We start from the raw sequence: 26,027 nt of genomic DNA, 5'->3' as shown, positions 1-26,027 counted from the left end.
TTGGTGCCTCGATCTGTGACAAAACTAACAGGCACTGCTGCCCCATGGGATCGTTCAGGGGACAGGTGCGCCAGAAAAACCCTCTTGCGTTGCTGCGCTGTGTTCAGGCCTCCCCTGCTGCCTGAGGAAGCCCCAGCTGAGTGTTGGGCTTGGGGGCACCGGGGGGTGCCTGCCACACCTGCAGGGCTCGGCCCTGGTCAGGACAATGGTCCACCAACTCCTTCGGATGAGGTTGGGAACTGTGGCCATGGAGGGGCGCGGCTCCCTATATGGCTTGCTGCCATACTCCACAGACACCCTGAAATCTGCCTTCCCCGCTCTGAGGTGCTGCCCTGCACTCACTGCAGCCCTCACACCTGGGAGCCCAGAGACACTGATGTTCTCCTTGGCAACGTGCTGACGCAGAAGCCAGCGGGTGGGCCGGGGGGCTGTGGCTCCTTCGCCAGGCGTGGGGGTGGGGAGGCACCGCCAGCATCAGGGAAGATGAGGCCTTGGGAGCTGAGCACAGAAGCAGAGCCATGGAGAAGCCATGTCCAGAGCCCTGGCACTGGGCCCCAAGGTTCATTCGGCTTTTGTGAAAACGAGCATGGCCTGTTCTTGGCTGCCTTGCCTTTGACAGGGCCCAGGGAGGACAGTTCAGCACATTCCAAAATGAGACGGCAGAGAGTGGCAGCCCTGTGCCAGCCCCTATGCCAGCACTGGCCCTGGCCCTGGCGCGGCTGGAGGCAGGCTGTCCTCACTGCCGGCACCATTCTGGGGGCCAGTCCACCTCCAGGGCCAGCCCAGCCAGCGGGAGGAATCGCGGGAGGGGATTGTCTTTCCTCGGCAGCCTGTTTGTTTTCCATCTCCACATATTACTGGTAGAGCATGAAAGGTCAGAATCATTTGGAATCCAGTGAATTTCCAGCCTTGCTTGGGTTTCTCATCAAGAATTTCCTTTTCTGGTGAACAACCACTTCCCCAGGCCTGCAGAAACCAGGCTGATGATGGTGGGTGTGCCAGCCTGGCTGCCAGCCCCTCCCTTTAGAAAATGCCCTGAATGCCTGGAACCTCACAGGGATCCCTGAGGCCAGGCCAGTGGCTGCTGTCCCTGCTCATGGCTGCCCACCGTGGCTCTCCCCAGGGACAGCCCTGGGAGAGGGAAGACTAGAGATGAGAGGGCCCACAGCGGCCCCCAGCCCATCCAGGGCCTGCCCTGAGGAGCTCACTCACACATTACTAGATAGAGGGGTGTACAGGTGCCAGGCTAGGTTAGAAAAGGCCTCCCAGGAGGCGCCACTTGGGATGAGACCTGAAGGATAAGGGCAGGGGGATGAGAGGCAGGTATCAGGATCGTTACAAGCTTAAGGCTGGACAGAGCAATATTGCTGGAGCAAAACATGTTGACCACGGCTGGAGCAGAAGGAGAGAAGAGAGAGGCAGCAAGGTGGGAGGCACAGGCCAGGCAGAGCTGAGAGGGCTGCTGGCAGGCAAAGGCCTAGCCTTGGGCCCATCTGTGAAGACACCTGGGTCATCTCCTCACTGACAAGTTCAGAAAGCAAAGGTAACAGCCGAAGCCCTCCATGAAACACTGGACCAACTCAAGGCCCAGGTATCCTGCCTCCTGGGTCCAGCACACCTGCGGGCACAGCCGGTCAAAGGATGCAACTGGGAGCCAGGCCTGGTGTCTGGGGAATTTGCCATGCCTGCCACTGAGTTGATGGATGAGGCCAGTGGTGCAAGCCCGTGTGACTGGCAGCTGCAGGGTGGCTGGCAGACCCACCATGGCACTGTCCCAGGGGTCCAGCCTGAGCACGTCATTTTGCCTTGCAGCTTCTCAGCCCCAAGGCCTCTGCCCATGGCCATGCCTCATCAAGGGAGCCTGACCTCACTCATCTGCTGGGATGTCCCCTCTGCCCAGAACCACACATGGGGCTGAACTGGGGGCAACCATAGGGTAAGGGGCAGAACCCTGGAGAGCACACAGATACACACTGGGAGCAGGGTGGATGCAGCTGCCTGTGTACACACCTGCCTGCCCATCCATCATTCGTTTCCCCCAGGCATGCCATCAACACGTAGGCACAGTTCCAGGGAGAGCCCTGAAGCGAAGAGTGGAGGGAGGCAAGCCTGCCTCCCCAGCTGCCTGATGAAAGCCGAAGATCCTCTCTCAGAACACTCAGGCTCCTAGCACCATGGCCACAGCCTGGAGCTGTCCAGTTTCCCTGGCTGGGGCACAGGGCCAAAGCTAGAACCATTGTTGCTCTCGGCTGAACCCAAAGAATAAAGCTTGCCTTAGGACTGGGTGAAGCAAGGAGTGACCTCAGAGGCCAGTGCTCCCAAGTGGGAGGCTGGGCCCTTGTCTCCCAGTATCACCCTCCGCTAGCCCCAGGGCACCCACAACTTCATGACTCCTTGTTTGCCCCCACTATCCCATCCCCAGGGTCAAAGGCCTCTCTCTTAAGGAGAGACTTGAAATCTGTGCTCAGGGCGTCCTGCTGGGCAAGACAGCCCCTCCCTTGTCTGCCACAGCCTCTACCACTGCCACTCCTGGCTGTGGCCCCCTTCGTGTGCTAGACCTTCTGTATTGGCTGGGCCTGAGCACACTGCTCCACTGCTTCACCTGGCTCCCCACTCTCTCCAGTAACTCCACTCTCAAGCCCCCAGTGCTTGGCACTGGGCCCAGGTCTCCCTCGGGCTGTGCCCATGCCACTGTGAAAGAATCCCAACACCTGCTTTCACGTCGTCCCCTTTCCACCAGGACCTGGCTTATCCCTTCTAAAGAGCTCTTAACCCCATCTCTGCCAGACTCTCAGGCTCAAGATGGGGTTGCGGGGCTGGCTGCTGTTCCTGGACCTACATGCTGGTAGGAGACTGGTGCTGGCAGGAGCTTCATGGATTTGCCAAACTATCACACGGACTGACCACGGATGCCCGGCGGAGCATCACACTCTCTTGCCCTGTGGCCTCCACACCCTGAGTACTTCAGGCATGGGACATGACACCTGCACTCCACACCCTGTTCCCTCTGCCCCCACCTTGCTGGAGCCGCCTCAGTTATCGTGCAGCAGGGCCAGGCCTGCGCCTGGTTCCCTTTCGGGCTGCGGACTGTCCTGGACCTCGCGAGTCCTCTTGCTTCCAAGAACCCGTGACAGCATGAACAAGCAGAGGAAAACCCCCGGCCCCACTTACTGTCTGGTTATCCTCGTAGAGTTTCAGGTCGTAGCCGCTGAGCTCCACACAGAAGATGATGGCTGTGACGCCCTCGAAGCAGTGGATCCACTTTTTGCGCTCTGACCTCTGCCCCCCCACGTCCACCATCTTGAAGGTGAGCTCCTTGAAGGTGAACTTGTTCTCCACGATGCCCGTGGTCATGTCCCGGGAGCGCAGGATGTCCTCGACAGTGGGGATGTAGTCAGCTGCGGCGATGCGCTCCAGGTCATTCAGGTAGTAGGCCGCGTTGTCCTCCAGGTGATACTCGCTGGAGCGGCTGAAGCAGGCCTGTGCCCCTGGGTCGGCCCAGAGCCGCCGCATGACGCCCAGCAGCTCGGGTGTGATCTCGCCCTTGCTCTCAGCGGGGCCTGTCAGCGCGAAGAGCTGCACAGCGTCGTAGGCGCGGTCGGGGTTGTGGAAATCGATCCTGAGGGCGGCCAGGGCCCGGATGATGCGGGTCAGCGAGTCGATGGCGTTGTAGATGATGAGGGGCTTGTACTCCTTGCAGGCCTCCAGGTTGAAGCCGCCGCTGTGGATGATCTTCATCTGTTTGACAATGGTGCTCTTGCCTGAGTTGCTGGTGCCCAGCAGGAGCAGCTTGATCTCGCGGCGCTGCCGTTGGCTCTCTGAGCGCAGGTGGCGGTCAATTCTCCGGGACCGCCGGGCTGCTTCTTTTTCCTCTGAGCTTTGCCGACATCCCATGGTCTGGCAGCAGCGGGCCCAGACAAGGAGCACGGGACGGGGCGCCTCTCCCTCTTACCACAGGGGACGCTGAGACCAGGCAGATGAGAGCCCAGCTGCCCTGGAGGCACTCAGTGCCAGCAGGGGGGTGAGGCCGAGCCACACTGCAGCCCCTGCCCCAGCGCCTCTTCTCCAGCCGGCATGGCGCTCTGTGCAGCGGGCGGTGGCCGCCCCTCCCCACTAGTGACACTCCACCTCCCTAGTCAGCAAAGTGGCCTGATTTGCCGTAGTCATTCCCTGTCCTCAGCGACGGTGGGAAGCCATCCGCTTGTGTCTGCCTCGGCTGCTGCCGTCTGGTTGCTGGTTGCTGTGGCGATGTTGCTGAGTGGTTGGAGGGTTGGAGGGCCGGTCGCTGGTGTGCTCCCTGCAGCCCCCCGCCTCTGGCTCCCACTGTGCATCCAGCCCTTCACCTGCCAAACACAGAGAAGAGTGTGAGCCTCCTCCCTGTGGCCCCACCTCAGACTGGACAGTGAAAGGGAGCTCTTCTGAAAGCCGAGCAGCAGAGACTGGCCTCGGAAAATGAGCCGGCAACAATCCATCCGACCCCCTCTCCTCCATGGGGCACTGCAGGGTCCACACCACGGTGTAACACGTGTGTCTACTGCTGCCTGGACAGTCTGCCTGAAGCCAGGTGCATGAGGGAGAGGAGGGTGTGTGCGAGGCCTCTGCCCACCCAGCCCCCATGCTGGACTCCCTTCTACTGCATCCAGTTAGGATTCAATAAGGTCACCCTGCTGTGATGCCCCCTGGCGCCCTTCTCCCAGAGAGCATTGATAGAGCTCAGCCTTGCCCTGTTTTACACGGGTGGCCAGGCCTCAGCCCAGCCCTGGGATAATTGAGCACCTCTCTGACTCTCACTACCCCCGCAGGAGCTGGGTCACTGCTAATCACAGGGAGGAAAAGCACCAGGAGGGAGGCCTGGCCCCTGCCTTCCCTTGAGGGCACTCTGCTGGGCCAGCCCAGGAGCCAGCAGATAGGCAGGGACCAGAGCAAGGTGGAGGCTTCAGGCTGTGGGAGCATCGTGAGGTGCCTAAGCACAGTAGGCAGGGGCGGCCTCACTCCCGCAGAAGGAGGTAGAGGGGGGCTTGGGCTGAGACCAGGGAGTTGGGGACTGCACGTGGTGCTGTGGTGAAATCCACCTGGGAGAGCAGGAGCTGTCACAGTAGCTCCCAAGGGAAGAATCTTTCACCAACCCCGCGAGTCAGGGCCTCCCCATCCACCTTTCCTGCCAGCAGGGAGGGGCACACCCTAGGATGCCCCTGTGACTTTGTCGGGTGTTTGGATCAGGCCTCCCCACATGAAGGGCAGCTCAAAGTTCGGGCTTCTGCCCCTGGCTGTGAGCCCAGGGTGACACCAGGCCCCACCCAGCTTGCACGCACCCCTCTTGCTCCTTCCCTGACCTCTGTCCCTTTCCGGAGACCCACGTAGCCTCCCCATCCTGCCACAGGCAGCATTAGCCCCTCTAATACCACCCATCAACTCTGTGACGGGCCCTGGGGTGGGAAGGCCCGAGGCAGACAGACCCCAACGCCAAGGCCCCACCCCCAACTCCTGTGTGTGACCAGCATCTGAAACTCAATCTGCTAAAACCTTAGCAAATGGCACTTCATCCTCCCAGTAGCCATCCATGCCCCTCACTGTACCTTGCCCCTCACAGACCTTGACCACTAGTTCTGGCGATCCTGCTCTGAAGCAGGCCCCTGGTGGGCTGTCCTCTCCCTGGGCAGAGGTTCTGATCTCTCCTGACAGTGGCGGTGGCCTCTCACACCTGCTCCCTAGTCCTGCCAGCCTCTGGCAGCCAGAGGCTCTAATGCCACCTCTTTCCCTTGATCAAACCCTGATGTTACCCCCATCACTCTCAGGGTGGTCTCATCCTTCATGCCTCGATTGCCTCTCCCAGGTTGTGTGGCCTCTGGCGACTTACTCCCATCTCAGAGCCTGTCCCTCACTGGCCACAGGTATCTGTGAAGAGTAAAGCGTCCAGCACAAGCCTGGTCCTCAGAAAGTGACAGCCAGTAGCAGTCACTGCCCTGCTGTGCTTGTTGCTGTGAGCATCACCTTCCCCCCGTCATCCTCCTCCATAGCAGCCCTCAGCTAATGTGTGACCTACGTGACCTCGTGTGCTGCTGTCGCCCCTATCCCCAGCCAGAGTGCGGGTGAGGAGGGCCCGTCCTGGCCTCGTTCCCCACTGGGAACAGGGCAGTGCCCGGTGCATAGTGGGTGTTCAGTAAGCACTGGTTGGTGGAAGGAGGGAAGGAATCACTGGAGAGGCTGAGGAACTTTCCCGCTTCACCGGGCAGCCATCGATGAGAGGTGCACCAGGGAACGCCCTAGAAACATCTTTGCCAAGAGAGCAGTGATTAAACAGTCACTCAGCCCAATCCCAATGACGCTGAAAATTACATCTGAGAATGGAAGCCCCGAGATGACCCTCCCGCTCTAGCACACAGTGGGCAGAACATCCGCTTAAAGATGACATGTAGCCCCTTAGGTGTGGAAAGGTGTCCAAAGCCCTCAGCCCACTGCCTGGGGACCCAGGGTCCTCCCTGTCAGCACCATCATTCCAGCAGGAAGCCAACATGCTCCTTTCAGAAGGCAGTGTCCAGTCCAGTGGGAGGTGTCCTCTGTCGTCATGACTGTTCTTCTCAATTCAGCGTTTGAAAATGTGAGGTACAGCCAGGTGCCCCCTCCGTCCCCAGTGGTGGGTAGAGAAGCTGCTCTGTCCGAGGATGTGTGATTTGTGCTTTGGAATGTATGTGCTCCATGGCTCCAAGGCTCCAAGGCTGGGGAATCAGCGAGCAGGCCGGGGACACTGAGCTGGCAGCCTGGGCCCTGAAATGCTGTCGTCTGGAAGCCTGGAGCTAAGGGCTGCCCAAGCAGTCTTTGATCAGTGTGCACCAGCAATGGCAGGGCAATGTGGGAGGAAAGGGGAAACTGAGGCCAGGGAGCAATCAGGGTGTCAGGGCCACGTCTGTCATCTGCATGGGGCAGTGACGAACAGTCACAACCAAGGGGAGGTCCCCTGCTTGAGGACCCTTGTCTTTCAGATCACCTGAACCAAACAAGCAGAAGGCCCCACCCAGAACTCTCCCTGCAGCTCTGCCAGGCTCTTGTGTTTGGGGGTATGAGTGCTCTCTGCAGGAGTGCCACGCATGGGACAAGGCTGTGCACGGATATAAGGAGGCCTTGCGTTGGGAGCCTGGCTGTGGTCCAAACCACATGACAGTATGACATAATAGGTATGACAGAATAGGTATGACAGTCCCACCTATTCTGAGGCTTGACTTCTTGGCTCTTACACAACGCTCTGGCCGGCCCTCTCTCTGAGTCTTTAAACCCGGGCTTTACTGGACATTCTAGGACTCCCCAAGTCCCAGGATGGAACCTGATGATGGTTGGCCGAGAGACAAAGGCCAAGAGCTGGATGACCACATTGTTCCCTGGCCCAGAAACCACTGATGGGTCACTAGAGCCCAACAACCAGGACCCCCCACCACAGTACCTCTGGGCGTGGCTAGAAATACCAGAGGAATGGGCCAGGGAAAGAGCGTGCCAGGCAGAGGAGGAACATGCTCTAAGGCCCTGCGGTGTGTGAGGATGTGTGTTAGGGATGAAAAGGACAAACCATCCCTAACACACAGGGGAACTGAAGGAAGGACAGAGTGGCTGGACCAAGGGAGAGGAGGAGAGCGGTGCCAGGCAAGAAGAAGGGGCACAGGGCTCACCAGAAGTTCAACTGAGCCCTTGGTCTTCACTGAAGAGAAACAGGACACCACTGAAAGATTTTAAGCCATGTGTGTACCTGCATGTTTGTGGCATTATGTGGTGCCTGTGTGCAGGTACACTGTGGTGTGTGTATGTGTATGCATAGGCCCCTGTGTGTGTGCAGGTCCATTGCAGTGTGTGTGTGTGTGTGCATGCATAGGTCCCTGTGTGTGTGCAAATCCATTGTGGTGCATGTATGTGTATACATAGGTCCCTGTGTGTGTGCAGGTCCACTGTGGTGTGTGTACGTGTATGCACAGGTCCTTGTGTGTGTGTGCAAATCCATTGTGGTGTGTGTACGTGTATGCATAGGTCCCTGTGTGTGTGCAGGTCCATTGCGGTGCATGTACGTGTATGCATAGGTCCCTGTGTGTGTGCAAATCCATTGTGTGTGTGCGTGTATGCGTAGGTCCCTGTGTGTGTGCAAATCCATTGTGTGTGTGCGTGTATGCATAGGTCCCTGTGTGTGTGCAAATCCACTGTGTGTGTGCGTGTATGCGTAGGTCCCTGTGTGTGTCTGTGAGTGCGCAGGTGCATGGATGTGTCTGTGTCTGGTTGCTTGTATGCCAGTGTGTGCATGTGTCTATTCACATGCACACACAGCTCTATGTACATGTCTGTGAGCAGGTCCATGTACACATCTTTGGGTGTGCATGCACAGGTCCATGCCCCTGTCTGCATGTGGTTGTGCGTGTGTGTGTGCAGCTGCATGTGTACTGGTGCATGTGGGCATCTGCATGGGGTTGCATGTGGCATCCTGGGAGCAGAGATGCCCTGGAGAGGAGGAACCAGCTGAGGTGTGCAGCTAGGCTGAGGCGACTGGGGCAGAGGCAAGATGGGTCAGGGGCTCTCCAGCATCCCACACTTACTTGCTAAACCATGGCTTTGATTCTGGCACTTGGGCTGAGGCTGCTGAATGAGGCAGATGAAGATCCATTCCCTATTTTTGCTCAGGTGGGAGGGCAGGAGTCAGACTACAGACAGTAAATAAACAGCAAGTGAAGAAGGTGCCCAGTGCTACAGTGGAAATGGAGCTCCCGGTGGGCAGGGTTGGGGGTGGCGCGTGCAGGCTGCAAGTCTGCAAAGGTAGGTGGGGCCAGCCTCCTGATAGGTGAGAGATAAGTATGAACAGGTGATGAAGAAGGGAGGCAAGCAGGCATCAGGGATGAGGGAACCACCGGTGCAAAGGCCGTGAAGTGGGAGCATGCCTGACCAGTCTGAGGGGCAGGAAGGAGGCCATGTGGCTGGTGCCAAGAGGGTAGGAGGTCACTGTAAGGGTGAGTCGGGAGCCAGCCAGGGTTTGGGTGAGAAGTGCCATGACCTGCCCTGTGTGACCAGCATCCCTTGGCTGCTGCGCTGAAACCAGACCAGAGGAGGCTCCTGGATGCAAACATCCAGGCGATACAAGGGGAGCAACATGGGTGAGGGCTGCGGGAAGTGGATGCAGTGAGGAACTCTGCAAGATGTGTGAGCTGTACGGTGCACAGTGCCTGGTGATGGAGTGGTAGCTGGGTGGGAGCAGGGAGATGATCAGGGAACTCCAGGGTCCAGCCAGTAGGCTGAAGCAGGGGCTGCTCTTGGAGAGGGGACATATTAGGTGAAAGCGGCAGGTACTGGGAAAGGGGGCCTGTCAGCTGTCCCTGTGGTACAGGACCCTGCTGTGCTTATGGCCAGGGCTCAGTACAGATGAGTGGACTGTATCAGTGAACACCAGCTAGTATCCAGCCCCCAGTCCCCAGCAGATGTGTAGCGTTTGCAGCATGAAGAGTATGGCAAATTCACCAGGAGGTCGCTTAGGACTTAGTGTGACACAGGGCCAGGCATCAGGTCCGACATGCAGGCAGCCAGATGCCAGGAAGCCCTAGTAGGCTGCGCTCAGCCTGCCTCCTCCCCAGCAGCCTCAGGAAACCAGCTTCTCTTGGCCGTAGGCTCTTAAGGAGCGCCATCCTGGTCCCTGACTCACCTACCCAAAGGTTCCTAAGGCATGATCCCCAAACCCTGAGCCCACTCAGGAACCCTCTGCTGAGAGCCGCTTGCTTCCTGTGGTTTCAGGACAGACCCTTCAGCCCACACATGGACTTCCCCCTCAAGACCCTCCCTTCTCGCCCACCGCCCAGCAGACCCAGCCTGCCCTCATGACCCTCCTTCCAGATGTGGCCCTCTCAAGTCTGTTCCTGTAACAGATGTTGAGTGACAGCCCTGAGCCAGGATGGGGACATGGTCATGGAGGTAAAGTGCTGCCACCTCTCTTGGGACCTTTGCATCCTGGATGCCCTCCACTCTAGGAACCACTTCCCTCCCCAGGTGCAATCCCTGGAGGCCCCGCCTGCTGCTGGGCATAGAGCTTGGGCAACACAATACCCATGCCCACACCTACCACAGCCTGAGCTCGCCAGGGCCGAACCAGGCCACGGGAGCCAGCCCACCCTGCCCATAACCTCTAGGCTCTCCCCAAAGCCTTGTACAAGGCCTCCGCCACAGCAGCTAGCACAGCACAGAGTCAGTGCCCCTCCCCACCGAGGCAGAAGAGGACAGCCCACAGCCAAGGTCACCGAAGGTGTCACTGCCCAAGCCGGCTAAGCTGGGGTGGGAAGACTTATCAGCTTACAGACTGGCTCCCTCATCACTGTGCCCCACTTCCTCAGAGACAGCAGCCCAGCCCCTCACTCTCCAGGTCCCTAGCTACCTGCCTCCCTCCCTCCTCACCTCCCAGGAAAGCCTGCCCCATGCAGAGCCTGGGCCATGGAAAGGGTGAGCCAAGATGAAGTGATGATTCAACACACAGACCCTGTCCCCAGGGAGTTAGTTTAGGCTTGTTGAGGAGATGGAACTGTACCCAGACTGTGACTGGAGGAGACGCAGAGACAGTCATGCCTGAGGACCAATAGAGGCCACTCAGATGGCCACCTCTGCTGGTAACAGGAGCTAGGACCCCAAGAGGTAGCAGGCAGCCCAGGTCACAGGGCCAGCAAGGCAGAGCAAAGACACACCCCTAATGCCTGATGGGCTCCCAGCCCTCCCCAGATACCATAGATACCATACACCCTGAACCTTCAGGACTCTCTAGCCTCAGTGTAGGAACCAGTGGTGTCCACTATCCCAGGCATGGGGCGGCAGCAGGAGTCATGGAACCCACTTCAGACCAACAAGTCCTTTCCACCCCACTAGAGCTGACCCCAGGGCTGCCTGCGCCTACCTGCCACTCACCCTGTCCTGGAGTCCCCTGTGGAGGCTGAGCTGCCCAGCATGCCCCAAGCGGGGCTATGACTCAGCACTGCCCCACCCCCACCCCTACCCCAGTGTGCTGAGACGCCTTCTATCCTGGCAGCCGCAGCCCCTGTACCTGCCAGCACCACCTTGGCACCCAGCAGCTGGTCTGTGGTGACGTGGGGGAGGGAGGGAGGAGGCCCGTGCAGTGACAGATCTCCAGGCTCACTTATGCCTGTGACCACAGGGCCTTCCTCAGACAAGGATGTGGGGTAGAGCGGGTAAGGATCCAACCCCAAGCCAGCCCACAGCTCAGAGCATGCAGGGACCAGCAGGAGGAAATGCATTGGGGTACCCTGAACCCACATTTTGGGCGTGTAGATGGTTCATGTAACTCAGATCACTCGACTTGCTGCGTGAATATGGGAACCTGCAGGCCGAGCTTGAAACCGCCTTTGCAAAATTATGACTGAGACAGTGAAAGAGATTTAACTGACTCCATCTTGCATCTAACCTCCAAGTTGTCCTTGTTCATTCCTGGGTGTAGGCTGAACTAACTTTGGGAGAAACTTAGTTTATAGTTTAAACAAAGATGGTAATAGCCCTTTCCCAAAGCAGACCTCCTTCTTGCCTGAGGACTAGACTGCCTTTGTAGGACTCACATTAGCCACAAGATTAGAAATTATGGTTTAGGAGTCATGCAGCTGAAGTCTAAAGATTCTGACCCTCCCTAAACTGCTCCTAAGATCAGTGCTGGAGAAATTTTGCAGACCCTGCACTTGATGGATCAGCTGGCACCATCCAGATGGATTAACTGGCTCATCTGATCTTGTGGCCCCCACCCAGGAACTGACTGAGCACAAGACGACAGTTTCAACTCCCTTTGATTTCATCCCTAACCAATCAGCACTCCTGGCCCACTGGCTTCCCCCCATCCACCAAGTTATCCTTAAAACTTTGCTCCCTGAATGCTCTGGGAGACTGATTTGAGTAATAATAAAACTCCGGTCTCCTGCACAGCCGGCTCTTCATGAATTACTCTTTCTCTATTGCAATTCCCGTCTTGAAGAATCGGTTCTGTCTAGGCAGCGGGCAAGGTGAACCCCTTGGGTGGTTACAAGCTCAATTGAGGCATTTTTATATTCACAGTCTCACTCGTCACCCAGCTGCAGTGCACCATCACAGTTCACTGCAGCCTCAACCCCCCGGGCTCAAGCAATCCCCCCACCTCAGCCTCTTGAGTAGCCGGTACTACAGGTACACACCACCATGACCAGCTAATCTTTTTATTTTTTGTAGAAATGGGGGTCTCACTAGCTCAGGCTGATCTCGAACTCCTGGGCTCAAGCAATCCTCCTGCCTCAGCCTCCCAAAGTGCTGGGGTTATAGGTGTGAGCCACCATGCTCATTCCATCACCTCTTAAAGAGTGGGTGCTGCCCCCAACTCTGGAGCCGCTGTCCCCACATCAGCTCCCACCATGATACTATTTTAGAAGAAGGTCTGGAAAAGCCTGTGCCTGTGGCCACTGCAGATTACCAGGTTTCCTCCTCGCTGAATGAGGAAGCACTTTCCACTGCCCTTTTACGCCTGACTTATCGGAGCTGTGTTTGCTTCCAGCTGACAAGCTGCACACATCCCCGTCCTGCCCCAGCCGTGCATCCCCTCATGAGTTTTCCAGGGCCTGGCCTGGACCTACGGGGGCCTCCTCGGTGGCAGCTCTCTGTGGTCGCTGAGGAGCCAGGTGTCCTTTGTGTTGCCCAGTTCTTCTGTCCCACTGCCCTCCGTCCTGTCACGCTGGCCCCACCCAGTGGGAAGTGGGCTCCACAGATCGCTGCAGCCCCATGACTGTGCGCTTCCCCTCTCTCCAGTGGTCTGGTCATGGTCCAGTGTCCCCACAGGCTCTTCATGGAGCCATTTCCACACATCTTCATGGGAGGTCAGGGGCAACTGCGGGCTGGGCCCCGGGGAGGGTCTGCCTCAGGGAAGCTGGGTGTGGTGGGGCCGGGGAGGGGACTCTGGGTCCCAGGCGTGGCTCTGCTGCGCTTTCCTCATCTATAGTGTGCCTCCTTGGGCAGCTAAGGCCACTGGGAGGAGAGGAAGGTGCCCAGGGAACCTAGGTCCAGAGGCCCATGTCTGGAGATGCACAGGGGACAGCTGCACCTCCATGCCACCTATCTGCTGCCACTGCTGGGCCGAGTGCTTTGCTCACACACATGTCATCTCATGTTAAAAGCAGGCCTGGGAGGTGGCCTCAGCTTTATGGCTGTAGAAACCAAAGCGCAAAGATAGAGGTGATTTCCTGGGGTGGCCTGGCTGGGAGTCTGCAAGCCTCAGCTCCCATCAAGCCCTCCAATCGGGCCCCACAGGACTGCAGCCTGCCTAACCTGGCCACACTTGGGTATCACTGGCTGTTTTTACTCAACATTTTTCTTTAAATTGACTGCGTTTTTTACTTTAAAAAAATGTACTTCATAACGACTTCATAGTCCTACTTTCAGTGGAAAGCCAGGGTCACCCGCCGTAGACTGAAGTAATCTAAATACAAAACAGTGTAGAGGAACCCGCTTCTGCCGCTAGCCAGGGGCGTGACCCTGCTGAGGGGCCAGGCAAGGCCACTGGCTGTTGCTTAAACAGCGGGGATTAGCGCCTGCTGGAGGGTGCGAGAGCCGAGAGCCACGCTGGCACCAAACTGGGATTTTCTCCTTGAAGGAGAAGGATTGAGAGAGAAACAAAAAAGCATTACCTTCCTTCAGGGAAGGGTTAGTGCCACTCACAGCTGTGGCCTTAGGCCACCTCCCAGAGTTTGGTGGTGTTGCAGCCCCCTGCTCTGTCCCCACTGCCTCTGCCTCCTGGGGACACAAGTGGGGTACATGGGGAACTGGGGCCAGACGCCCTCTCTGCTGGGACAACCAGGGTGGAGGCACTGGTACTGGTGGTGAAGGGATGGGGGGTATTGGGCTGTGGTGCAATCACTGCACCCCTCCTCCTCAGGCCAGAGCCCATCTCTCATCTCAGCAAAGTGGGTCACCCTCTCCCTGGTTCAGTTCCATCTGTTTGCTCAGCAGAGTGTCCTCCACTGCTTCTCCCGTTGCTCGTAAATCACCCAGCACGTGCGCCCAGGCCTGAGGCCTTCCATCCTCAGATCTGTATGGGCAACCGATCAGTCATCGACCTGCTCTGATCAATACTTTGCTCTCCCAGAATCGAGCCCCATTGTGTGTCCCCTGCTTGGGGACAGGGGATATGGTGGGGAACAAGCTGAGTCTGTGTGTCAAGGAGCTTGTATTCTCCCTGGGGAGATGGTGAGCACATAAGGCAGCCAGGCCATTTCAGATAAAGCTCAGCACCATAGAGAAGAGGACACAGAGAAAAATGCACTTTGGCAGCAGTGAGGAATTGCTGAGGACACCAAGGGGCAGGGTGATTCTCAGAAGTGACCCCGCAGATGCAGCAGACGGGCTTAGCCTGGGGAGAAGCTGCCTGGAAATCACACCCACCTATCTGAGGTGGCGGTTCCAGCCTGAGAGCTGTCCCCAGAAAGCTCAGGGCCTCCAGATGAGGCTCCCCACCTAGGGGCAGGTGGCTCCAGGGGACCCCGGACAGGATAGGGGTTGGTATGGCCTCCTGGAGCAGCACTTCTGTATCATACCCTCCAGTGTGCAACGGTACCTGGCCATGCGATGATAGGGTGACCACAAAACCACAGACAGCATGTCCTGTGGCAAGTGAGCTAGGGTTGGTGTCCATGCCCACACTCATCTGGGAGGAGCAGGGACCTGACTTCCCTGCCTTCCCAGAACAACACTGTCTGTGGCATCCCCACTGAATGGCTCCCTGTCCAGCTCTCCACTGGGCCTTGGGATGGTGAAGGGCGGGGCTGTGGCTCTCAAGACTGCATTGTGTCATGGGCCAAGAAGCGCAGGTGCTCAGGACCAGGCGGGGATGAAGGCAAAAATGAGCGAGGATATGCTCACACCCGGTGCACCAGGGCTTCCCCATGCTGCTTCATCCTGGTCAGTGTGGCTGTCTGCAGGAAAGCCTGATGGTTTCAGGCTTTTGATACAACACCTACAGATGCTCCTCGACTTAGGATGGGGTTATGTCCTGATAACCCCATCCTAAGTGGAAAATGCATTGACTTCTCCCAACCTGCTGAACCTCACAGCTTAGCCTAACCTGCCTTAAATGTGCTCAGAACACTTACATTAGCCTGCAGGTAGACAAAGAATCTAACCCATACCTTGTGGAATTTACTGAATACTGTACTGACAGGGAAAAACAGAATGAATGGTTATATGAGTACTTGAAGCAAAGCTTCTACTCAGTGTTTATTGCTTTTGCACCATAAGTTAAAAAACTGCAAGTCAAACCATCCTAAGTTGGGGACCGTTTGTATTTTTGGACTAAAAAGCCACATCTTCCGAAGAAGATAAAAACCTCAACTTGCCTTACTGACAGTGACACTGGACATGGGCAGGGACAAGCTACCCTCCCAGGAACTGCCCTCTGGGAAAAAAATCGCCTGCATAGCTCACCCCCCCTCCTTTTTAACTCCACAAGAAGCAAGGTTCCTGCCTCTCCGGCTGCATCTCCCACCCACCACACCCACAGGGCCCTGTTCCACCTCACCTGGCTGAAAACACAGCCCTGTGAAGCCCAGGGAGAACCTCCTTCCCCGTGAGGACCCCCGACTACTGCAGCATTAGGATCACTGGAGCCCCAGTGGACTCAATCTGGGCCTGCCACCCAGCCCGTGTGACCTTGAACAGGTGTGGTGTGCCGCTGGTTCGGCAGTGGGACTGGACCTCCCCTGGGGAAGAAATGGAAGGGATGCCCCACAAACCGGCCCTTCCTCGGCCTGAGGGCTGCCGGCTCCTCCAGCAGGCACCTTCCCTGACCACATCTGACCCACATCCCCTCCTCCCACCTTCGTCTCCGATGGCTTGTGTGTGGTTTCCCCAGGGTCCCCACCGCAGGTTGGTCTGGGCTCCTGCTCTGCCCTCCCTCCCCCAGACACCAGCTCTGCTTCCCTCCAAGCAGGTGCTCTGGGAAAAATTCGCAGAACAGATGGATGGGTAGATGGAGGAACACCAAAAAATATTTGTACAGAGCTCGGAAGCTTCCCCAGCACTCCCTTTTGAGAGCATTACCTAAAATGACCTTTCCCAGCAGCCTGCAAAGGGGTCACCCTACAGTCCACAGGCCTCAGGACCTGAGGTCGCTGCTGACCCCATGGCCTGCTCCTGGAGCCCGTGATATCCCTGGGACTCTGTGGGCCAGCTCTACTGGATTCCCCTGGAACCCCTCTGCCTGGGTCTGCCCTCCCTGACTACCCCCAATACCCCAGACCTCCCACAGACCTCTTGCTTCTGCTTTCCACAAATATTTCTCAAACGTGCATCACACCTGCCCCTCTCTGAGCTGCAGGCTAGCCCCTAAGGACCCTTCCTTTGGTATGGTTTCCAGTTCCTTCTGGCTGTTCGGAGAGTCCTCTTCCTGAAACTTATCCTGCCCACCCTCCTCTCTCACTCTCTCAACTTCCCTGGAGCCTCCTGCCTGGTCTCCCAGTCTCCCACCTGCCCTCTCCCATCCCAGCCAGCTCACGTCCCACCTTCGTATGATCTTGACCACTTCACACCTTACCGAATTAAAATGGGAGTTTCTGGGGGCAAGGTGCGGGGGGGGGGCGGGGGGAGACAGTGTGGACTCTGAACACCCCAGGCTGAGAGCCCAGCTAGCCTCGGATCTGTGAAACCAGCATCTCCTGGTCCTCAGGCCCATCCCCCATGTCCTCTTGCGCTAGAAAACCCCACACCTCCCTGCAGGTTGTCCCTGGACTCTTCTGCTTGGGTGGGCTGGGGTTCCAAGGGCCTTGTGAATCCTAGTCCTGGGGAAAGAGGGACTTCCAGGCTGGCCTGCCATGGGACTTCTGCAGTGTCATCAAGCAGCCCCCTCCTCACACTTGGCCCCTGTGGCCTTGGCTCTGTTGTAGATTCCTGGTTTACAACCTTTCCAAGTATTATGCAATGACCCCCTCCAAGCAAAATAAAAATAAACAAAAAAACACAGCAAGACCAGGCGCGGTGGCTCACACCTGTAATCCCAGCACTTTGGGAGGCCGAGGTAGGTGGATCACAAAGTCAGGAGTTCAAGACCAGCCTGGCCAACATGGTGAAACTCCGTCTCTACTAAAGATACAAAAAAAAATACAAAAAAAAAAAAAAAAAAATTAGCCAGGTGTGGTGGCGTGTGCCTGTAATCCCAGCTACTTGGGAGGCTGAGACAGGAGCTTGAACCTGGGAGGTGGAGGTTGCAGCGAGCCGAGATTGCACCATTGCACTCCAGCCTGGGTGACGGGGAGACTCCAACAAACAAACAAATAAAAACAAACAAAAAACCACAAACACAACGAAAAAGACCAGCCTGCAGATTCCAACATTATTACATATATTTCTGGTTTTTGTTTTTTTTTGTTTTTTTGAGATAGAATCTCTCTCTGTTGCCCAGGCTGGAATACAGTGGCACCATCTTGGCTCACTGCAACTTCTGTCTGCTGGTTTCAAGTGATTCTCCTGCCTCAGCCTCCCAAGTAGCTGGGATTACAGCTGTCCACCACCATGGCTCGCTCATTTTTGTATTTTTAGAGATACACGGTTTCGCCATATTGGCCATGTTGGTCTCAAACTCCTGACCTCAAATGATCCACCTGCCTCCCCTTCCCAAAGTGCTGGGATTATAGGCATGAACCACTGCGAATGGCCTATAACAAATATATTTCTAGTAACTGTTGATGGCCAAATGTCGCAATCAAACCTGAGACTGCTGGCTGGTTGATCTACTGAAAAGTGAATTAAAGCGGGAAGTCCTAAGAAATGACATACATGTACTTTATTTTCATTTAACTCAGATAAACATACATTCATATGTCTGTCAATTTTTAGAGACACAAACTCTTCCTAAAGCAGAGTTTCCGGTTTTGGGGTTATGCCACTTCTTGCTTAAACCACAGCACACCTTGCATGATATCTCGTTTACCTTTTCCAACACAAGCGAGGTGGCAAAGGAACTGGAATCTGAACATTAGGCTGTTATACTCCTTGTCCCCAAACTCATAGTTGGCTTGCCCACACCAAACCTACCCACGGCTTTTATTGAGGCTTTCCAAAGCATCTACTTTCATTTCCACAGAAGTCCTCTATACAGTCACAGCCCATCAGTTTACACAGTACTCCAGGCTGTGATTACAATGAGTACAACTGGCACAAACAGGTTTGGGACAATCACAATGGACTCAAAGGGATACATGTGGAAGGGCAAGGGGGTTCTGGAGAGTGCCTGCTGCCCTGGAGGGCCCATCTGCACTGACATAAGCCTGCATGCTTTACAGTGAGAAGGGAGGGCACCCATTAATCCAGTGAGTGCCGATGACAGAGGTAAAAAGGGTTTTCGCGCACCAAAATTTCCGCAAGGCTTGTAAATGACTCTGCATTTCATTTATCACAATAGCTTTTGCAATGTTTGAAAAATGATAGCATACGCACATGTAAGACATCACTGATTCATGGCTTGGGGACATGTGACTCCGTGTTTGTGGGCTCTTTGCAGCTACTCCACAGTAACCAGGGCTCAGGCCACTGGGTTGGCTTCTCCCCACTCTCCCCACAACCTGCCTGATGGGCCTGGCACCTGCAGATCCGCAACGGGTCTCACCTTAGAAACAGGTCCTCCTTTCTTTGCCTCCTCAAAGCTCTCTGCCTATCCTGAAGCCATAGTCTGAGCAGATGGGAGGAAGGACTGGGGTTAGTGAACACAGTGTCCCCACTCTGCAGACAACCCCAGGCTCTGTCCCAGCTGGGCCTCCCAGTGTCCTTCTGCTAAAGGAAGGGGAGATGAGATGACCAGGGAGGCCCTTCCCTGTAACCCTGTGCTGTCTTGGCTCTGGACACCCTCAGCCACCTGTCCTGTCTTTTGGCCCACAGCCACCACGGCTGACCAGACAAAGGGTAATAGTGTCACCTGAGGAACACTGACTCAGGAGGAAATCTAGCCAGATATTTCTCTGGGCCAGGAGTAAATAAATAAATAAATATGCAAAGGTTCCGCCTATGGAGGGGAGGGTGGCCATGACAGCAGAGAAGAAGTGGGGCCTTCATTAACAGCCAAATCAAAGAGGTTGCTGCCTTAGAGAGAGCCGTAGCCCCAGGCTCCTGGCTCCCCAGTTTCCCCAGGGAAGGAAACTGCTGACTCCATCAGACCCCTCACTTGAGTGGGGAATCTGATTTCACCGTCTGGGTCTTTGAGGCCCTGCAACCTTCTGCCCTTTGCCTCCATGTGTGGCATCCCACAATCCCATCCCCTACCCTGGGGACCTAGGGGCATCAGTGGTGTCCACTACATGCGCAGCACGCCTTTCCTGGGTCCCTTTCCTTGAGAACTGAGGCCAGCACCGCAGGTTGTGGCTGGGCCCAGCCGGCCTTGGGGGAACCCTCAATTGCCCTGAATCTGTCCAGAATTCCACCACTCGATCCCGCCAGCCAGCCCCAGCCTCTCATCTGTTTTGCAGCAGTATGACTTCTCTGGTCTTGCTGTCTCCAGCCTCCTGTACCCTGTGCTCCACCAGCAGCCAGGGGGTTCCTTGTAAAAACGAGGCAGAGTATGTCTCACTTGTGCCTGAAACCGTCTCCTGCTTGCCCCCAATGCTTGCTTGACATGGGCAGACCCCAACTCAAAGTCCAGTCGAGGTGCCAGGGCTCTGCAATGCCTGGCCTCTCTGACTCCCACTCCCATGCTCCCCGTCCCCCACTCCTGCCACGCTGCCTCTAGCTGCCTTTCCTTTTAACTCAGGGCCTCTGCACTGGCTGTTCCTTCGTCCTGGAAAACTTGTTGTCCAGAAAGCCAAGTGGACTTGGCTTCCGCGCCCCCTCCCCATCCAATAGCTCAGATGTCCCTTCCTTGGCAGGCCTCCCTGCCCATCCTATTTACAATGGAAAATGACCCCCATATTCTCACACAGCCACACCACACGTGCTGCCTTGCCCCAAGAATGGTCCCTTTCTAGCACACGGTATAATTTACTTAGTTTATCACCCACCTCTTTCCCGCTGTGCCATAGGGCAGGGGCTGTTGGTCTGTTTGTTCACTGATGTATCCCATGTGCCCACAAGAACCTAGCACCAAGCAGGTGCCAATAAATCAATCCCAGTCCCCTGTAGTGACTGAGTGAGGACTGGTCAACGTGGCTCATGGAGGGGATAGTCGGGGACTTCTGGGAGGTCTTCTGGAAAGGCCTGTGACCTTCCCTGGGTGGACATGGGTAGATACACAGCCCCCTCCCACGTGGACCTGATGCTGCCCCACTACTGAGCCCTCAGGCCCAGGAGCCAGGATGCCCCCTCATCTTGTAAGCCCTTTGGGGCTGGGCTTCTGTTGCTACCCCTGCAAGTGTGCTCCCACCCCACACATACACTGCATGGCCCCTCAGCCCCCTTAGAAGCCCTGGCCCTCACTCTTGGCCTTCTTCCTGTGCCAGTGATGGGGATAATTCCCCAAACCCTGGCCCACCCAGAGCCTGGTGCTGCAGTCCATTTGCTGTGGTCCCTGGGGACCGCAGTGACCACACCCTCCACACCTCCTCTATCCATTCCACACCATCCTGGGAGGAGGGAGAGTCCCAGAACAGCCAGCGTGGCAAGACAAACACACTGGAGACTGAGGCCAAGCACTCCAGGAGCCGTGACAGAGACGGGGGTGTCAGTGTGGCCAGGAGACTCTTTGGAGGAGGTGGGCGGTGTTGGGGGGACAAGGGCAGCCCCACCAGTGCCTCTGTGTCCCAGCCATGGGGTGGGGCCAGGCTGGGCATGTCTGTGCTTGCGTGCGTGGTGTTATCATAGAGGAAATCAATGCCTGGCACTGGCCCAGTGTTTAAGGGAAATGAATAGATTTTGGCCGAGGACAAAGACAGTTTGATTAATCAGAAATTGGATAATGGAGGCAACACTCTAATTATTTTTCTTCCCAGCATTTTATCGAGAAATATGTTTGCACAGCATATCAGAGGTAACGGAGCGGGTGAGGGGGTGACCATGCTGGAGAAAAGCCCAGCTTGGAGACAGGCCACCTGCACCCACCCTCACCAGCAGGGGTCCTGGTAGCCACTCCAGAGGGCCACAGGAAGCAGGAGGGGTGGGTGGGGCTGGCCTGAGGCCACACGCAGCTGGGCAGCTAAGGCCAGAGAGGATGTGCCATGCAGAGCTGGGCAGGAGGAGGCATGAGGGCCAAGCCCTTATGTTGGAGTTGCTCCTTCCCTGGCTTGGCCACAGTGAGGGGTAGGGCCACTAGTGTGGGGGTGCAAGAGGAGTAGGGGTGGGGTACCACCAGTTCACAGGGGGTCAGGGCCTGCTGGGGCCAGGGTGAAGGCTGTAGGTGCCAAGTTCTCCCACCCTTAGTCAGAAGGGTCTTCAGAAGGCCCCTCTTGGCAGCTTGGAAGGTTTTCCCATCTTCGCCCCTGGGGAAGCCTGGTTAGCTGTTCCACAGCCAAGGTCAGATAGGACCACTGGGCCCCACAAACAAAGAGCCTGGGACTCACATGCCTCAGCCCTCCTTGGTCACCCTGCCCCCTCCTCCCTTGCTGACCCCACTCCTGCAACACCTGCAGCGAAACCACAGGGTTTAGAACCTTGTTTCCATGGCCATCCAATCTCCCTATTCCAGGAAGGCTTTCAGGGGCTCCTTGCTAGAACAGAGATCAAACCAGGTGTACATCCAAGAGGAGGCGCCCAGCCTTGCAGAGCGGCTGAGTCTCTGCCACTCATTCACTTACTCATTCATTCATTCATTCAGTGTACAGAAAGAGGCTGCCATGAACCAAGCATGGGGTTGGACCCTGAGGTCACTGCAGGGAGTGAGGCATCAAATGAGAGAAGAGGCAGTCAGCAAACAATGACATGAGCTGCTCATGAGACTCAGGAAGAGGGAGGCCAGTCCTTCCCAATAAGGGGTCAGCATCGGTGTCACTAAGGAAGGGGCATGTAAGGAGAGATAGGGTGGGTTAAAGCTGCTGGTAGGAGGCGGATGCAGTGGTGAGGTTCACCAGTCACCAGCAAGCTCATCTAAATTCTGCCTCCTGTGCCTGCTGCAGACATCACTAATCAACCATGACTCTTTCCCTCTGGGCTGCAGCACAGCCTTAGAATCCTCTTCAGCACAGCGTGCTTTGGATGGACACTCCAGAGTTGAGATAAGAAAGGAAACTGTCTGTACCCTTGACCCAGCCCAGAGCTTCTAACTCAAAGGCAAAGAAACCAAGGCCCAGAGAGTGGAAAGCATTCACAGGGCCACCATCACAGGCAGAGCTGGACTTCTACCCAGGCCTGGTGCCTGCCCCTGCCCTGAGCCCCTCTGCTGGCCTGAGAGGCTACTCCTTGATCTTGGGGCACAGGGACCACCTGGAAAGGCCACTCTACCATCACCATGCTCCTTTACTACCTTCAGAGTCTTGGCTCACCCCCTTAGGACAGTTTTCCACAGACATACCTCTGCAGGTCATCACTCTGTGAATCCCTGTGTCTGACCAAGGCCCCGCTGAGTCACAACGTATCACTGAGTGGCCCGGCGTCAGCCCGAGGCATCTGTCCACCTGCCTCTGGCTTGACAGTGACCCACAGTTGGGCCTGACGGGGCCCAGCTGGTAGCATCTACCTGAGGGTGGTTTGTGTTTGGTGGCCAGACCTGAGGCCCAAAGACACATCTCTGGGGACCCAAAGGCACAACCTCTTAGGAGCAGAGGGTTGAGCTGGAGCGGGGGTTCTGCAGTGCAAAAGCACACAGCCCAGCCCTAGGGCGAAAGGGGCTGGACAGGGCCACTGAGGCATGCCTGTCTGGGAATGTTCACTCCTTCCACAGCGACTCCCTGGGTGCCGATTCTCAATGGTGACTCTGCAACATCCCTGCCCTCATGGAGCTTACACAAACACATATGATGAATGAATCAAATAGGGAGCAGGTCATGCTGTGGCGAGTGCTAAGGGGAAAAAAATAGCAGCAGGAAAGGGCATAGGAAACATGGTCAGGAACACGGTGCTGTTCTAGATAGAGGCCCCACCAGCCCTGTCTGGAGCAGGGGCCACAGCCTAAGAGCCAGCCCTCACTGCCACACCGGCCTCCAGCACAGCCTCCTCCTCAGCCACCCTTCCTATGACCAACCAGGGTGAGAGGGGCCATGCTGCCCAGACACGGGGCTGCCCAGACCTACTAAGGCACTGGGCACATGAGGTCCACTCTCCACACCTCACAGGACCTTGGCCTCCATGACTCACAGGGGCAGACCTCACAAAGGGGCTCAGGGACCCCTGTCCTGGCAGCTCTCCATCTCAGGGGGCAAGCGTCTCCTGAAAGGTTTGCTCTGACCATGGCCCCCATGGCCACGAGAGGCCTGGCTGAGCCCTCGGGGACGGGGTGTGTTTCTGGTTGGAGGCTGCTAGAAGGAACACCCCCGGGCTTGACACTATGTGTAAGGCCCCTCCCTTCACTGTGGCTTTTAACAGGCTCACTTCTTAGCACTTTTTGATGGATTCTCCAGGGACGTCTCTAAAAGAGAGTTATACCTTAATTTAGAAGCAAATAACTCAAAACTCTGTGATGTGGCAGGTTCCTTTGGAAAAGAGATGAACGCAAAAAAGCCATTGCTGTGTGAAGCTGTGGCCATGCAGGTCCAGGGCCTGCTGACGCGACCATCTAGACCTCAACCTCGACATGTGCCTCCTGCTGCCTCTTGCCCAAGGGTCCACAGACCAAGGGGCAAGAAGCAACACATTCAGTGAAGAATTGCAGCAGGCAATTGCCTGCTGCAGTTTTCACTTTGGGTTCCCGGGGCCATGGGGCCAAGGTGAAGCTCACAGGCTGGGTCTGACTGACTCCAGCGGCCCTGAAAGTCCAACACAACCCACCTGCCCATTCAGGGAAGGGAGGAGAAATGCTGTGGGGAGTGGGCAGCGGGCAGGTTGCCGGTCCACCCTCTAGGCGTTCCTTCTCCACAGGGGCCACCGCAGCCCCAGTATTATCCTCGAGGTCCCCGTGACGAGCCAGGTTCCCGGGCACTTACTTGGGCATCCATACAGTTTTAATGCTCTGCTGCTGCTGTTTCAGAATGTATAATTTTAGTTTTACTTTTGTAGAGATAGGGTCTTATACGTTGCTCAGGCTGGTCTCAAACTCCTGACTTCAAGTGATCCTCCTACCTCAGCCTCCCAGAGTGTAGGATTACAGGTGTGGGCCATCCCGTCAGGCCCTTAATAATTCTCAAGTAGTGGGCCCCCAAAATCATGTGGGCAGCTGTGCCTGCATTGCTCAGTCCCTGGGCATGTCCTCCTGCTTGACACAGGGGACTTGCTCTCTGGGACCCGCTCTTCTCCAGCCTCCCGAGGCGCCACTGTGAAGCTCGCCAATCCTCAATCTCTCTTTCTCGATGCTTCTCAACTCATCCTTCCCACAGTGGAGGCCGGGGGCCCAGCTCAGCCTCTTCTGATCCTACCTTCCCTTGATCCCTAAGTGACCTCACGTGGTCCCCGGCCTCCCACACACCTCAGTGCCAAGGGCTCCAGGTTGCCACCTCTAGCCTTGCTCTCCCTCTGGCCACATGTGCTCATCAATGGCTCTCTGGGTCTCAGACCCACCTCCCAATTCCCCACCTCCCCGGAATGGGTTTTTCTGTATCTTGCTTCTCAGCCAATACCAGCTCCATCTTTCTATTGGCTCAGACCAAAACTGCAGCTGTCCTTTAAAAGCTGCAGCTTTAAAAAACAAATCTCCCACCTGCATTTCTAAGGGCCTCCAGAGCTCCCACCTCTGGGTCAGCAGCCTCTCTGCCTGGAATGTTGCAACGGCCCCTCATGGCCTCCAACCTTACCCCACCCTAGCCTATTTTCCCACCTCAGCAGAGAGATCTTTTCAAAGTGTAGATTAGCTCCAGTCTCTTCTCTGCTCCAACCCTGCCAAGGTCTTCCTGCCTCACTGGGGCCCGCTGAGTCCTGCAGGACCTGGCCCTGAGATCCCACCCACACTCCTGCACTGGGTTCCAGCCACTCTGGTGGGGCCTCCAGGGGCCAGGGAGTGTCTGTACAGTGCCTTTGCACCTGCTGTCTCTCCCCTGCTCAGCCACACCACTCACCCAGCACTTCTTCATGGTACTGTGTCAGCCCCCCACCCCCGTCCCATGTCCCCCACCTTCTGCTTTAGTGTTCGCCACAGTGCAGCACTCAGTTACACGTGTTACTGTCAACCCCTGCCCTTCTGGTGTGAGCACTGTGAGTGGATGCTCTGTCCCTGCTGTACCCCTGCACCTGGCACAGTGCCTGGCATGCAGCAGGCACTGGTAAATGTTAGCTGAACAAATGAATGGATGAATCGCGTGAGGTTCTGCTCCTTGGGCTCAGTCTAGAGGGCTGATGTCTCCTCCTACATGCTCCAGGATCTGCCAAGCGGTCCCCATTGGTTCACTCCTGGGAAGCGCCTCCCCTGGCAGTGTTCGCACGAAAGGGCCAAAATGCATGGCAGGGGCTGGTGTGGGGACAGGGCGGGGCACTCTTGGCTTTGGGTATGGATGAGGACAACAAGACTCAGAGAAAAAGGGGCTAAACTTAGGATGGCGGGGCCAGGGCCTGACCCCAGGTCTTCTGCCACCTAGACTGGAATTCTCACCTTACCACCCCGGGGCCACAAGAGTCTCGGTGTTCCCATGTCCCTCTTCATTCTGCCCAGGCCACAGCATAGCCTCTGCTCTGGGATTCTGCCTGGGGCTGACTCTTGGCATCTCACTGACGCCTCTGTCCATTTTGCTTTGTGCTCCTTCCAGCCAAGCACAGTGCTCACAGGCACCCAGAGGCTTGGCTACCCCAGGTTTCCTTCCTGGAGGGTTCGGGAGAGCAGAGTGCTGACCTGCCTCCTCCAGTGCGCCCGTGCATCTGCCATGGTCAGCAGCAGTGAGAGTGCCTTTGCCGCCACACAATTAAGTCTTCTGAGGCTAGCGTGGGACAGACAGCACAGGGCTGCCTTCCCTGCCTCCAGAGGAGGAAGCTGCACACATGTGTTCACACACAAGATGACTAAATTCAGCATTCCTAAATTG

General features: G+C 56.6%; 2 protein-coding genes across 3 annotated transcripts in view; one reads left to right on the top strand and one right to left on the bottom strand.

Moving 5' to 3' along the window:
* RSPH14 (radial spoke head 14 homolog) overlaps positions 1-26,027 on the top strand; it is an 83,287-nt gene that overhangs the window by 42,443 nt on the left and 14,817 nt on the right. The window lies entirely within an intron of this gene.
* The window catches only part of GNAZ (G protein subunit alpha z), a 53,902-nt gene that overhangs the window by 25,258 nt on the left and 2,617 nt on the right, over positions 1-26,027 (bottom strand). For both annotated transcript variants that reach the window (XM_003905310.5, XM_009216906.4), the window contains exon 2: positions 3,172-4,343. In XM_003905310.5, the coding sequence (XP_003905359.1) occupies positions 3,172-3,894 (723 nt within the window). In that variant the 5' untranslated portion in view covers positions 3,895-4,343. The remainder of the gene's footprint in view (positions 1-3,171; positions 4,344-26,027) is intronic.

Source organism: Papio anubis, chromosome 16 (genome assembly GCF_008728515.1).
Source record: "Papio anubis isolate 15944 chromosome 16, Panubis1.0, whole genome shotgun sequence".
NCBI lineage: Eukaryota > Metazoa > Chordata > Mammalia > Primates > Cercopithecidae > Papio > Papio anubis.
Note: the sequence above shows the minus strand (reverse complement) of the source record. Positions and strands in the feature narration are given on the sequence as shown.